General features: G+C 35.2%; 1 protein-coding gene across 1 annotated transcript in view; it reads right to left on the bottom strand.

Annotated features, from left to right (window-relative positions):
- GRM1 (glutamate metabotropic receptor 1) overlaps positions 1 to 14702 on the bottom strand; it is a 504561-nt gene that overhangs the window by 62285 nt on the left and 427574 nt on the right. Inside the window, exon 7 of the mRNA XM_049789321.1 lies at positions 4327 to 4453. Coding sequence (XP_049645278.1) covers positions 4327 to 4453 — 127 coding nt within the window. The remainder of the gene's footprint in view (positions 1 to 4326; positions 4454 to 14702) is intronic.

Here is a 14702-nt window from a genome sequence, read left to right as displayed (position 1 = left end):
GTATCATATTCAGAAATGCACATTTTAATTAGCTTTAACCTTCACACTGTATAGAAAATAATACATAATTTCTTCTGCTATACAATGATGTCTCAAATTTTATGTATTAATTATACATAATCTAGTGATATATATTTTATTTATTAGCTGCCTAAAAAACACTTCCTTAAAGAAAAATATTTTTTCTTTAGAGTCAATAAGTTACATACTCTAATTAAATTTAAAAATCACTCATAAGTATATTTTTATCTATTAGTAATTTAATATTCAGAGCTTGTATAGAAAATTGCTCTTAAAAATGATTATAGGCACATTTCATTAAGCTATTAAGAGTGATTTCTCATTTTAACTTGAACTCCATCAAAAGCACTACCTACCTACTTCAAGACAAGCATGTACTCCTTTGAGTATTTCTACTGATTTTTTGGCATTCTGTTCTGTTATTTTTCTCTTTTCACAACTATTGCTACCATGGCAACAACCAGTCTATGATACCATATACTGTGCCCTTTATGTGAGCCTGACCTCATACAAAATATCAAATAAAGTCTCATTTTCTATTTATGTGTGATACTGAAAGGCATGAAGAAAAAACATAAAAATAGATGCCATTAAAATGAAATGATAATTTATATAAGAGATGTGTATTTTGAAAAAACCCAAGAAATTAAAGAAATAATAAAAAAAACATTTTTAAAAAATAAAAAAGAAAATGAAAGACTCTAACTATAAAGTCTTGTCTAAAAATTTTGGAGTTGGGGCCATACCCAGCAGTGCTCAGATGTTCCTATAAGCTCTGCAAACAGGAATCTCCCCTGGTGGTGCTTAGGGGCTTACAGGGTAAAGAGATTTAACTTGGGTCAGCCACTTGCAAAGCAAGCACCCTATTGACTGTGATCCCTGAGTGTAAAACCAAAAGTAAACCCTGAGCATGGGTGGAGCCTAAATAAACAAATCAAAAAAATTTTTTTAAAAAAGGAGCTCTAGAAAAAGTCTGATTTTTTCTAGTTTAACTTATTTTAATATTAAAATTACTATTACAAGGGCCAGAGTGATAGCATAGCTGTAGAGTATTTGCTTTGCACATGCCAACCAGGGACTGGCCCAGGTTCGATCCCTGGCATCCCATAGGGTCCCCTGTGCCTGCCAGGAGCAATTTCTGAGAACAGAGCCAGGAGAAACCCCTGATAGCCACCAGGTGTGGCCCCCCAAAACAAAAAAAAATTACTATTGCATATATGAAGACTCATGTGAGATTTAACTGTGTAGAGATATAATTGCATTAATACAAATCTACTAATAATCAAGGGAGACAACTTAGATTCCTAATTAACAATAGTGATCATTTGGCAGTGAACAGATATTATCTTCACAATAAAAGATATGAACTGTTTAAAATATAATTTTGAGTATCACTGCATTTAATTATTTGTTTGATTGGGGTCATACCTTATGTTTCTTAGGGCTTACTTCTGGCTATCTGCTCAGAGATTATTTCTGGAGGGGTGTCAGGGATCAAAACTAGGTTGGCCACGTCAAAGTAAGCACCCAATTCTTTCCACTATCTCTCTGGCTTCAATTTTATCTTTGTAAATATTTTAAAACAACCTCATTATTTTTGGATAATCCCAAATTCAAATAAAAATAGTCAGAAAAATTGAGAAAATACTAACTAGTGTTGATAAGAAAAAATATTTATATCTTATATTCTGATTTCTAAAATCAACTTGAGAAAAAGACTAGCATTTTCTTTGAGTCTTCTAGACTCTTTAGACAGCTAAACTGTGGGAAAATATTAAAAAATGAAAAGAAATATATTTTATGGCAAATAAGCACAATGTAAAGGAATCATCTCACTAAAGATTTAAATTTTTGTTTGATTTTTGGTTTTTTGGGCCACACTCACCTGCTCTCAGGGGTTACTCCTCGCTCTGCACTCAGAAATCGATCCTGGCTTGGGAGACCATGAAATGCCAGGGATCGAACCAGCATCCTTCCTATGTCAGCCACGTGCAAGGCAAACTCCCTACCACTGTGCTACCACTCTGACCCCAAGATTTAAAATTTTAACAGAGATAAAAAAAAAAACACTATAAAAACAAGCAGGAAGAAACACAGTGTGAGTAGGAAAACAAGTTTATGACACAAAGAAAGATGTAAAAACTGTTCTAAGCCAATTCATTATATTGCATAAAGCCATGCTATAAATGACGGAGAATTTGATCCAGGGACAAAATTTCCTGGAATTTAATAATGACTTTTTTAATTTCCAACTGCATTAACTTAGATAAAGGAGTAGGTACTTTCTTAGTAGTTTTCAATCGAATAAAATTACACTTATTATATTCAAAGTACAGTGTAGATTTTCCTGCCTTAAGATGACTCTGTATGCTTGATTAAGATAATTCTGGTGCACTCTTCTATCTAGAGGATGATCTAGGCATGCAAATATCCTTTTAAGCTCAGTTTGTCTGTCTAAAGTAAAAGTTGGAATTACTCAAATGACAAAATCTCCATGTAATCAGAAATTTTAAATGTATCCAGGAACTGCTTATTCTTGAGATTTGTAAAACACATTTGTGAATTTTCTTCTTTGTAAGGCATTTATAGTCCTAAACATTTTCTAGTTTGGAAAGATGTGTTTGTGTTGGGAAAATTTTGAACTCATATAATCCATCCATATTGAGATCCACTAATGCAACCAGTGGATCAATCTCTTAGATTTATGGGTTTTTCTCCATTTCTGTTACAGTTATCCTAGTCAACATCCTTTGAAAGTTTCCGTTTGAAACAATGCAGTTGCTTCCTATCTTCTCTTTTTTTAGTCTAATTTCATTATAATCTATTTCTACTCTGCAATCAATGTTCTAAGACAACATGATATTATTTGCCATTTTGAATCTTTCAATGACTCTTCTATGTTTAAAGTTCCATTCCACACTTAGAAATAGGGCATATAGGAGCACCTTACCATTCAGTCCTAGAGTACACTATTCAGTCTCACTTTGGCAATTTCTCTTCTAGGTCCTGGTGTTAGTCAACCAACCCATGGACATATATTGTGGTTTTTCACATGTATATTATATGCAATCCTATTTCTCATGTTGTAACTTCTCTCTGAAATTTTTGTCATCTGAACAAACTTTACAGTACTTTGTAAACCTCTCTTTATATTTATTATCATACATTTTTTTCCATATATTCCCTACTCCAAAAATTGTTTATGTAAAATTTTGATGCAAGATGTATACTTTAGTTTTAGAATGTAGCATGAAATATAATATATCTCATAGAGATGTTTTAAAACATTTGCGAATGCAAATTTAGGTGTCTAGAAATATCTGCAAATAAAATTTTCAAAATAAAAATTGGGAGCCAGACAGATAGTACAAATGTTAAAGTTCTTGCCTTCATGCATCCCATCTCTGTTGTGTTAACTGGTTTTTATCCTACTCAGGATATGTTTGTTACTCATTGGAGAGAAGCAACTTTGGATGGAAGGATCCTTTGATTTGGTCTCTTTGCCTACCTGTTCTTTACCCCAGGGGAGTGGTCTTAAGCTTCCCAATAAAGACCCCGGGTAGGTCTAAGGGAAAACCCGGTTACAGTTCAGTTTTTCCATGATTGAGTTATCTGCTTCTTAAGAACAAAGGCTTACGTGTGAAAATTCCTAAAGCTGTTTTATCCCCTTAACCATGTGTGGATTATTTCTGGCATTAGTTTTTGCCTCCAGACCAGGGTCCCTCCAACCCCCTGAGATTGGAGCACGAGGTTTGTACTACACATCTCTGCTTGATCCTTTAACACCATGAAGAGCAACAACCAAGTACAGAACTCAGTGTAACTCCCAATATTACTGCGTATGACACTCTCCCTCAAAAAGGAGGAGATAAAGAAGAATAAACAGAATAAATGTTATATCAGAATATGTTTGTTTTATTTTTTCTTATTGGATCTCATCTGATTCTGCTTATCCCTGGCTCTACACTCTTAAGGAGAGCTCTGGAGAGCACATGATATGCTAGGGATATATGTTTATATATATGCTGACCCAGGTCAGCCACGTGCAAGGCAAGTGCCCTCTTCACTGTACTGTCACTCCAGCCCCTTATCAGAATATCTTTTAAATATATTTAATTCTCAGTTAAATGAATCTTCTTTCCATATAGATCACAGAACAGTTATATATATACATATGTACTCTTTGTCATAAACTTTATAGTGTACTATAAGTGACTTGGAAAAAATTTATGTTAATTGTTGACATTTTAAGTGACTCTTTAGTCCAATGAGCAGCAGCAAAACTGTAAATTAAGCAACTCCTACCTGTTAGCTCAGCATTGGGCCACCAGCCCAATTCACAAGCTTTGCAGGTGAACTCATCTTGAACAAACTCATTCTCTTTACAAGCTGTGCATATCCAACAGCAACTCACTTCTCCTTTCCGAATGACCTGTAAAGATAATATTTTATATGTCTCAAAGGTTGTTGGTTCAGAAGTTCTTTTCTTTTGAATGAGCAATTATTTGTAAATTTTCTCAGAATCTTCTCTGCCAAGAAACAAATATATATGGATTAGAATGTGCCTTATTTACCTTAGAGTTCATGTGTCAATTTTTACTCTTTCCATACAGATTTGAAGGCTTTTAATTATGATTATTTTAATAAAAGTAATGAGTAACTATTCCATGTTAAAAACCAAAATGATTGAATTTCATCTTTTTTAATATGTACTGAATATTCTCAGCTAATTAAAATAGCAGTTTTTCTCAGAAATAGCAAATAATATTTAAAAAGAAAAGTTCTATTAATTCATAAACACTGGCAAATTATGGTGCTGAAGTTTTCAGCGGGGTTTGTGTGTGTGTGTGTGTTGCTATTTTAGTTTTTGTTTGAGGTCCACACCAAGCTCAAAAATTTTCTTTTTTTAAAATAATATATTTATTCAATCACCATTACTAAAACCATGATTGTAGTTGGGTTTCAGTCATAAAAAGAACACCCTTCTTCACCAGTGCAACATTCCCACAACCAATGCCCCCCATCTCCCTCCTCCCCATCCCCTGCCTGTATTTGAGACAGGCATTCTACTCCTTTCACTCATTACCATTGTCATGATAGTTGTCATGATAGTTCTCTTACTGCACTCACCACTCAAGACTTTTTACTCTCAAGAATCATTCCTGGTAGGTTGAAGAGACCATATGAGGTGCCAATATTGAACCCATGTCAGCCACATATAAGGAAAAGCCCTTCACACTATACTATATTTTCAGTCCCAACACTGATAAATAATAAACCTTTCAGAGTAATTATGAAATTTTATGCAACATTATCTATGCAAGAATAGAATGTTGGCCAAAATCTATGACACTTTCTTATGATCCTTTGACTTGATCTAGTATTTCAAAGATTAAAGAAGTTGTAAAAGAAGAATTACTAGTCCAAATAGTTGTTCATGATTTGAACACTCCAAACTATCAACTATTTTTATTTTATATGGTAAGCACTTGATCACTGATATAAAAGTATAAACTGTATTTTATCCTTTAAAAAATATTATTTCAATTAATATTTTAAAATTTATAGCATTATATAATTATAAAATGAATTCGAGTTGTAAATAAAATATTTTACATATGTAAACTATAAAAATAAACATCAAATCATGCATTTACTGTATTTGCTATAATTAGCTCTTTTCTTCTTCAAAGTGACCATTTCTTTTATTAAGTTATTTTGAACACTTACATTCATTCTAATCTTTCAGGTGTTTGAGTATGGTTCAATCATCCCTTTACAAGTTTTTCTACCTCTCCACAATCTAGTCTTTGTTTCATTATCTTACTATTTTTTTCTTTTGGATTACCTGAGAATTATTTAGTTTTTTCTTTTATCTTTAACCCTGGCATACTGGTTGCTCAGGTGAGAATGTTGCACTGGTGAAGGGATGTTTGTTTTATGACTGAAACCCAACTACAAACATGCTTGTAATCATGGTGCTTAAATAAAGATATTATATAAAAATGAATGGACAAAATGTAGCATTATGCCTATATAGTCTAAGTTCAAATATATGAAATCATATATAAGATCCTCAAGCAACATTCCAATGATAGTATATGTACTGCCGAAGCTAGTATTCTCAAGAAGCATTATCACATTTCATGTTCTAATCCTATTCTTGTTTTAATACACTTTATTTATATATACTTAATAACCCCCCATGAATTTTTGCTTTTAGTGTAATATTTTAAATAAAAAAGCATTTACATATTTCATATATATGTATGCTTGGTTTATATATGTATTTTACCAACGCAGCTTTGCACTTCAAAAATATTTGTAATACTCTATTGTCCATTCTCAAAATCAGAAGATCTAATTAGAACATGCATGCAAGTGTTCATTTTCTCTTATTTCTCCCATTCTCCCTCTTGCCTTTTTCTTCTGCTAACCTCCCTTTGTTGTCAATCCTGGCAGATGCTTCTATTATGCAGTTTATTAATTTGTTTTATTTATGCTGCACACAAAAGTTAAATCATATAATAGTTATCTCTCTTCTGACTAATTTTACTTAGCATGAACACTTAAAGATTCACCTATTTTGTAACAAATAACAAAGTTTCCTCTTTCAAAAATATCTGAGGGGCCAGTCCTTAATCTTTTAGGCATCAAGATCGACCTCCTACCCAATGAACCAGTACCCAGCACCCAGGCGAGGGGACACCCAGCCGAACCCACACCTCGTCTCCTGCAAGAAAAGACAGCCAACTCCCCTGTGGACTCATGCTGCGAGACCCTCCCTACCAACTCCCCCTAAGGTGGACTGTTTCTTGAAACCGGACTTAGGTCCAATAGTACCCCCAATGCAAGAACTCTTCCAAGACCTCCCTGCTGCAAATTTTTACCAATCTGAAGAGGGTCAGGGGGTGTGATTGGAAGATGCCTGGGAACCCACACACCACAAGTAAAATCCAAAAGACAATGGGAAAACTGTACTTCCAACATAGGCATAAGACCTGTAATACACCACCTCTTTACCTGTTCTCCCCCAAATGCAAAGTAGTCTTTTGCACCACTTTGGTCCTTTAAAAACTTCGCTAACTCATTTTATTTCTTTTTTTTTTAAATTTATTTATTTATTTAAATGTTTGCCCTACATATACATTTGTGGGCACATACACTTTTATTTCCTTTTTTTTTTTAATCGTTTTTGGGTATGTGACCTATTTATGTTATCCACTCTGTCAACCCCAAATACTCCGACATATAATGGAGCACCACTTCCCCCTGCAAAGGCACACTAAATAAAGGGGAAATCTTACATATTTAAAAAAAAAAAAGAAGAGCTCTTATCTACTAGAGATAGGAACTCATAGTTGTTTACAATACAGGGATATCTCCAACCTTGAAAATATGTCATGTGGAATCAACTTAGACCTCAGGTGATTAGATATCATCCATCCAGCCTTGAACTCTGGATCCCAGACATAGAAATGGCACAGCTCTTCACAACAGCTGCAAGAAACAAACTCCATCTGGGACAGCCTTAATACTGCAGGGTCAACAACAAGGGCCAGCTCTAACATGATATCCCGACAATGAGGAAAATGTGAACAACTTGACCTTAGAACAGTTTAGCCTACCTTACCAGCTAACGACAAGACAAAACCAGAAGACGTGGCACCCTTTGGTAGATACAAAAGCCAAGATCGTGATTTACAGATGACTGGCTGCTAGAACCACGACCAGACCATATACATCTTGGGACCAACATAAAAGCGCTAGTCTAGGGTTTGAACTAAGACCTGCACAATAAACATGATCCCCAGTTCCAAAGGTCCGGCAGAGACAATTGTAACGGAAAGGGGCTTCTGGAAGAACAAAGAAAGATGCTATCCTAGATGCCTTCCTAGGTTCAGCGCAAAGACCAAGATCACCAACCACAGAAGATGGATTAAAATGGCACTGAGGTAACAGAATCTCTAGATTCACAAAGACTGACTTCACCATAAGTCCCACCTCAGGATATATACAGATACTGAGAGCTCTAAACACAGAGCTCTGACTGTATCACACTGGACAGAGCAGAAGCCTTCCACACACCAAAAAAAAAAAAAAAAAAAAAAAACACAACCGGGAGAGTAATGATCCTGAGCAAAGACTAGAGCTGATCCCATGACAGTATACTCCAAGGACGGAGAAACCCCATATCTCATAGGGCAAGTGAATTCCTTTTCGAATGACCCCAATATTTACTGTGCCAGGGCAGGAGGGAAAAAAAATACAAAAAACACAGAACCTTGGTTATTTATATATATATATATATATATATATATATATATATATATATATATATATATATCTTACCTTCATTTATTATTGTTATTATTATTTTTATTTACCTAGCTATTTTGGTCGATTTCTCAGTTTGGATGTGATTATTGAAATTGTTGTCCCCAATTATTCTTATTTTTTTTCTCTTCCTTTCTTTTCTTTCGTTATGTGCTATGCCATGTTTCTTATTTCAAGACCACGGCGTGTTTTTTGTTTGTTTGTGTTTGTTTTTTGTTTGTTTTGTTTTGTTTTTTATCTGTTTTTTTTTTTGTGGTGCTTATCGTTATAGCTGGAGTCCTCACTGGATATTTGACACTTCTTTTGGTACTGGTGGAGTGTTTCAACTTCTTTTTCTCCTTCATTTCCCAAATCGATGATGAGAACCTCTAGAAGGATTCTGCCCATTTTCGGGGTATTAAACTCTTACCCCAGTTTATTTATTTTCTCTTTTTCAGGCAAAATCACGCAACTTGAACTAGCTACCCCTGCCCCTACTTAGAGGGGGAAATAAGGGAGGCATCAAGACCAAACTGATGCAAGACTACTAAGTAGTTGGTTAGAGACAGAGGGGACCACATATTCTAGCCGCCCTGGGGGTGAGGGAAGAGGAAAAGGGAGGTAAGACAAAAACGGAGGTGTAGGGAGGACAATTTGGGGATGGGAATCCCCCCTGATTTTATGTAAATATGTACCTAAAATATTATTGTCAACAATATGTAAGCCACTATGATCAAAATAAAAATTATATTAAAAAAAAAACAGAATTTAATCAGGAAAAAAAATATCTGAGGGGCAGGAGCAATAGTTAAGTAGTGATAGTGTGATAGCACAGTGGGGAATTTGCCTTGCAAATGGCCAACCTGAATTAAATCCTCAGCATCCTATCTGGTAACCCAAATTTATCAGGAGTGATCCCTGAGCTCAGAGACAAGAGCAAGCCCTGAGCACTGCTGATGTGGCCTGAAAATAAAAAATAAATAATATCTAAGTAGGATTTCATTGTGCATACATACACTCTACACTTTAAAAATCCAGTCATGATTAGAGCCAAAGAGATAGCACAGTGGTAGGGCATTTGTCTGGCAGTTGGACAATCCAGAAGGGACCTGGATGTGATTCCTGTAATCCCATATGGTCCCCGAGCCTGCCAGGACTTCTGAGCCCAGAGCTAGGATTAGCACCCTGAGCATAACTTGGTGTAGCCCAAAAGCCAACCGACCAATCAATCAATCAATCAGTAAAAATGCTTTTCAAAAAAAAATTATATGACCAGAGAGCTAGTACAGAGATAGGGCATTTAACTTGCATGCACCGTACAGACCGGGGAGGGACTCGGTTCAATTCCCTGAACCCATTTGGTTCCATAGCCTACCTACCAGGGCAATTTCTGAGTGCAGAGCCAGGAGTAACCCCTGAGCACTGCTAGGTGTGGCCCAACAACTAATCAATTAATCAATCAATCAATAAAGTTTTTGAAAAACAAAAATAAAGACATACATTAGTGATTTATTCTTCAGTTGTTGTTAGAGGTCTGACCCTCATAGGATGGGTCTGAGCTCTTAAGAAATGGTTGAATTAAGATAATTAGCTTAGGGGCCGGGTAGGTGGCGCTGGAGGTAAGGTGCCTGCCTTGCAAGCGCTAGCCAAGGAAGGATCGCGGTTCGATCCCCCGGCGTCCCATATGGTCCCCCCAAGCCAGGGGCGATTCCTGAGCACATAGCCAGGAGTAACCCCTGAGCGTCAAATGGGTGTGGCCCAAAAAAAAAACAAACAAAAAACAAACAAACAAAAAAAAAGATAATTAGCTTAGATATAGCTTAGGAAAGAGAGAAAGAGAGAACAAAAGGTAAGGGAGAAGATAAAAGAAAAATAAGTAAATACAGTAAAAATAAGTTAAAAAAACAGGGTTAGTACATTAGAGTTGGAAGATTTTCCAAATTTCTAGGCACTTCATCACTGATGGTGTAACCCTGGCTAAATGAAGGTTTTAGGGTTAAATCATGGCTAGAGTATTTTAGGATGTACATAGTGTTCACATCTAGAGTACTAAGCAATATGTTAGTGAGGTGACTACCCTATGTAGTATTGTCTGTTGCATCTTATCCATAGACCCAGGTGAAGAATATGATTGGAAGCTAGAGACTCCAGTTGCAGTGGTTACTAACAATATGTTTTAATGCCTTAATTATACCATATATAAAATAACCCCTCAGCTTCTTTTTTTAATCAATTACGGGGCTAGAAAGACAGCACAGAGATAGGGTGTTTGACTTCATGCGGCCTACAGACCCGGGAGGAACTTGGTTCGATTTCTGGAACCCATATGGTCCTACAGCCTTTCCTAAAGAGAAACTAACAATGAGGGTTTTATTAAACATAGATTGAATTGATGAAGAAGAAGAAGAAGAAGAAGAAGAAGAAGAAGAAGAAGAAGAAGAAGAAGAAGAAGAAGAAGAAGAAGAAGGAGGAGGAGGAGGAGGAGGAGGAGGTACTTATTAGTCACTGGATTCAGTGTCTTGTTTGATTTTTGGGTTTTGTTGTTGTTGTTTTGTATTTTTTGGTTTTTTTTGTTATGCTTTTCTTTTTTCCCTTTCTTTTAAATTGATATTTATAACCTCTATATGGATAGTCCCTGTTTTTTGTTTGTTTGTTTGTTTGTTTTTCTCTCTTCTGTTTTCTTTTCATTTTTTTTCAAACAGAACCACATAACTTGAATCATCTTGTTCTTCCTCATAAATTGAGTGAAGAAAAATAGGTGGTACCAGGACCAAACAGTCATATGAACATTGACTAGAAATAAAAAATGACCAGACTTAAGCACCAAATCCAAAGTCAATGACAACAAAATCAATACCCAATCTACAAGTTATACACAGAGGGGATCAGTTATACTAGCAGTCCGGGGAGGGGGGGTAAAGGAGGGGAATTTGGGATGCATGCATGCTGGGAGGGAGGACAACACAGGTATTGGCAACGCCCCTGATTCAAAGTCATTATGTTCCTTAAATATTACTGTGAACAATTTGTAATTAACTTTGTAACAATAAAAATTATTTAAAAATAAAATAAAATAACAAAAATAAATAAAAAATAAAAATAAATTTAAAAAATCAATCATGGTTGAATGGCACTTCAGTTGTCTTGATTATTGTAAATAATAGTGCAGCAATGAAGATAAGGACACACATATCTTTTTAAGATAATGCTTATGTTATTTGCATTAAATAGCTATGAGTAGAATTGCTGACTAAATTGCAGTCCTAATTCTTTGAGGACCTTTCTTATTGATGTCTACAGTAGATACGAGAATTTGCCAGTTTGCTACCAACACACAGGGCTTCTTTTTGTTCCTATCACAATCAACACTTATTGTCTTAAGTCTTTAAAATAAAGATCATTCTTTCTGGTGGTAGATTACATTTAATTGTGGTTTTCAACTTGAATTTTCTTAATAATGAAGAATATCATATTCTTCTCTTCAGGGAAGTATCTATTAAAATCTCTTCATTTTTAAACATTAAATTATTCCCTTGTTTTGCTTTGTTTTGTTGTTGAGTTGTTTGAGTGTTTTAAATATATAGTTGGATATTTACTTAATCAGTCATTGAGTGAGTTGCAAATAACTTGTCCAGTGTTTGCATTTTTATATGGGAGGAATGTCCAAAATATCATCAGGGGGCCTGGGGCACATCTTGCTGAAATATTTGGTCAACCAACTTAGATGGTTCAATGTTAGCACCTGACAATGCTGCGCTGTTAGGAATCTGCACTGTTGGGGGCCATCATAACAATACCCTAAGGCAGTGATTGAAAACCTTTTTTTTTTTTTCAACTGAGCCAAATCTCGCCAAAAGCACGATTGAAATTTATTTTGAGAGCCATACAGGGCGCGCACTGACAGAGGCTAGGAGCACAGTCCTGACTCCTGGAGTGGCCGCCTGGCACACAGAAGAGCCAAATTAAAAGTGTAAAGAGCCACATGTGGCTCGCGAGCCGCAGATTGCCGACCACTGCCCTAAAGTAATCATGCAACCATGAAGAGCTAGAGATTCTAATAGGAATATTGTGCCTGAAAGCTATTCATCCCTGACCCTCATGGTAAGTCCCTGAGCCCTGAATTACTATTGTGTGCAATGTTTTTCTCTGCACAAGAGGCTTTTGATTTCAAATAGTGTCACTTTTATAATTTTTTTACTTACTTTGTTGAACTAACATTCTCAAATCAAGAGCAAAGTACTTTTGTGTTCAGTCTTTTAAGGCTTCAGTCATAGTCAAGTCTTTAGCCCATTTTAAATAAATATTTTCCAACACATTATATACAATCTATTGTTTATCTTTCTATTAAACTCAAGTATCTGTTACCCTTCCTCTGACCAAACAAAGTTCTTGATCATTTGTTGCAGTGCTGATCTAAGAATCATTGCTTCTTTCAAATTGTTTTAGCCTTTGAACTTTAGAGTTCAACTTTACTTAATTTTGCAAAAGTGTTTCATTTGACATGGGAAATTTCATGACAAAGTTTATTTTCATTCAATACCTCATATCATTCCATTGGCCTTGGAATAGATTTCTAGGTTCATTTTTTATTTTTTTAGCACTTTTAATATGCCATTCTTTCTTTCCTCACACATAATTTTTGATGAAAAGCTTAAAAGCAATTCTCATTTTGTATCACTGTGCGAAGCTGACTTTATGGCTAATATTAAGATTTTCATTTTATCTTTTAAAAACCAATTTCATTATTATGTCTTATTTGAGTTCATCTTCCTTGGAATTTATTGAGTTTTTAGTATTTGAGTTTATAATTCATTACATATGACTTTTTAGTCATTTCTTAGAATTATATTTTTCTGGTTTCTTCCTCATACTTTTGAATCTTCAATTGTACCTGAATAAGCTCCTGATAGTACTCTGTAAGTCCCTTAATGTGTCTTCAATTATTTTATTTCCCTCTTTCTGCCTCATTTAGTTATTTTTTTCTAATAGGTTTATTTTAATAGAAAAAAATCATACCATGGAATGTAAATAGCACTTCACTTCCACCAATTTTACTAGTTTCACAGCAATTATAATGCGGAGAAACTCAGAGGTATTTATGAACTTTTATTGCAAGAACATTTTCCTTTATATTTGGAGATTATCTTTACTTTGAAGTTCGAGGACATTCTCGCAATTTTTAGTAAGTAAATAAGGAATTAATGAGTAACAATAGGTTGTGTTGTCCTAATTTTTAAAATGCAGCAATGTGAGTGGCAAGGAAAAGAGCCTGCTGTGGTGCTCAATGGGCACTGTGCCACTCAGTATGAAGTGACTAAGCAGATTCTTTGTTCTTCAGTTTTTGCACTTGCCAAATGGGGTGTAAGTGATACTTTTTCCTTGGGGGTGAATTTAAGAGTTAATGTATATAAAACTGGGTCAAGTGAAATGTCAATGTCTATTTTCTTTATTTTCTTTTCTCACAGAGGTAGAGTTTAATGTACTTTTTGTATGTTTTCTCAGATCTAGCAGTTGAGTGAAAAATCAAGAGAGTAACTTTACAGTCTTCTTCAACATCCATCTAAAAATTTGGATGTGTCTAACACAGACATAAGGCAAATATTCACTGATTAGACTTGTGGGAGTGACACAGCTACAAAATCCCTAGTGAATGATGTTGCAGGATTCTTTAGAAGGAAGACATTTTTGCTATGAACAGACCTGGGGGTTATCAGGATGGTGAGGTCTGGGTGGCTTTCTCATTCCTGTCAGGGCTGTCTCCATTGCTAAGAGCTCCAGTAATGTTGTCTCTGCTGACTCAAAGAAAGTAAGTACAAATATCTTAAGAAAACAACTTTGGGAAGATTTATATCAGATTACCAAATATTTGAATGACAGGATGTCTACTCATCCCCCTGGGTTGGAACTCAGCCCCCAGCAAATAGCCAATTTAGTGGAGACTGTGAGCACTCCTGGGAAGCACCAGGAAGGGCTCGTTCTGATAGGGTACAAAAATCCAATATTTTGCTATCAGTATTGCCCTGGTGAGAACTACCAAATGACTTATTTGATTTTATATTATAATGAAATGACAATTATGGTGACAATGACTTTGTAGAAACTTGCAGTTTTAAAAATTCAAAGATTTACTTTAAAGGTAATAATTTTAGATTAAAACAAAGGTGTGGGGACTAAAGAGATAGTTCACAAGTAAGGTGCGTGCCATGCTTGGGTCTCCAACATTGTATATCATTTCTTGAGCTGGGAATGATTCCTAAGCAGGGTCAAGAGTAAAACTTGAGCACCTCTGAGAGCGGTTTTAAAACAAACAATAGATAAATAAAGCAAAGCTATCTGTAATATTGTCATAGATAGAAAGAAAATAT

The sequence above is a fragment of the Suncus etruscus genome, chromosome 15 (assembly GCF_024139225.1).
Source record: "Suncus etruscus isolate mSunEtr1 chromosome 15, mSunEtr1.pri.cur, whole genome shotgun sequence".
NCBI lineage: Eukaryota > Metazoa > Chordata > Mammalia > Eulipotyphla > Soricidae > Suncus > Suncus etruscus.
Note: the sequence above shows the minus strand (reverse complement) of the source record. Positions and strands in the feature narration are given on the sequence as shown.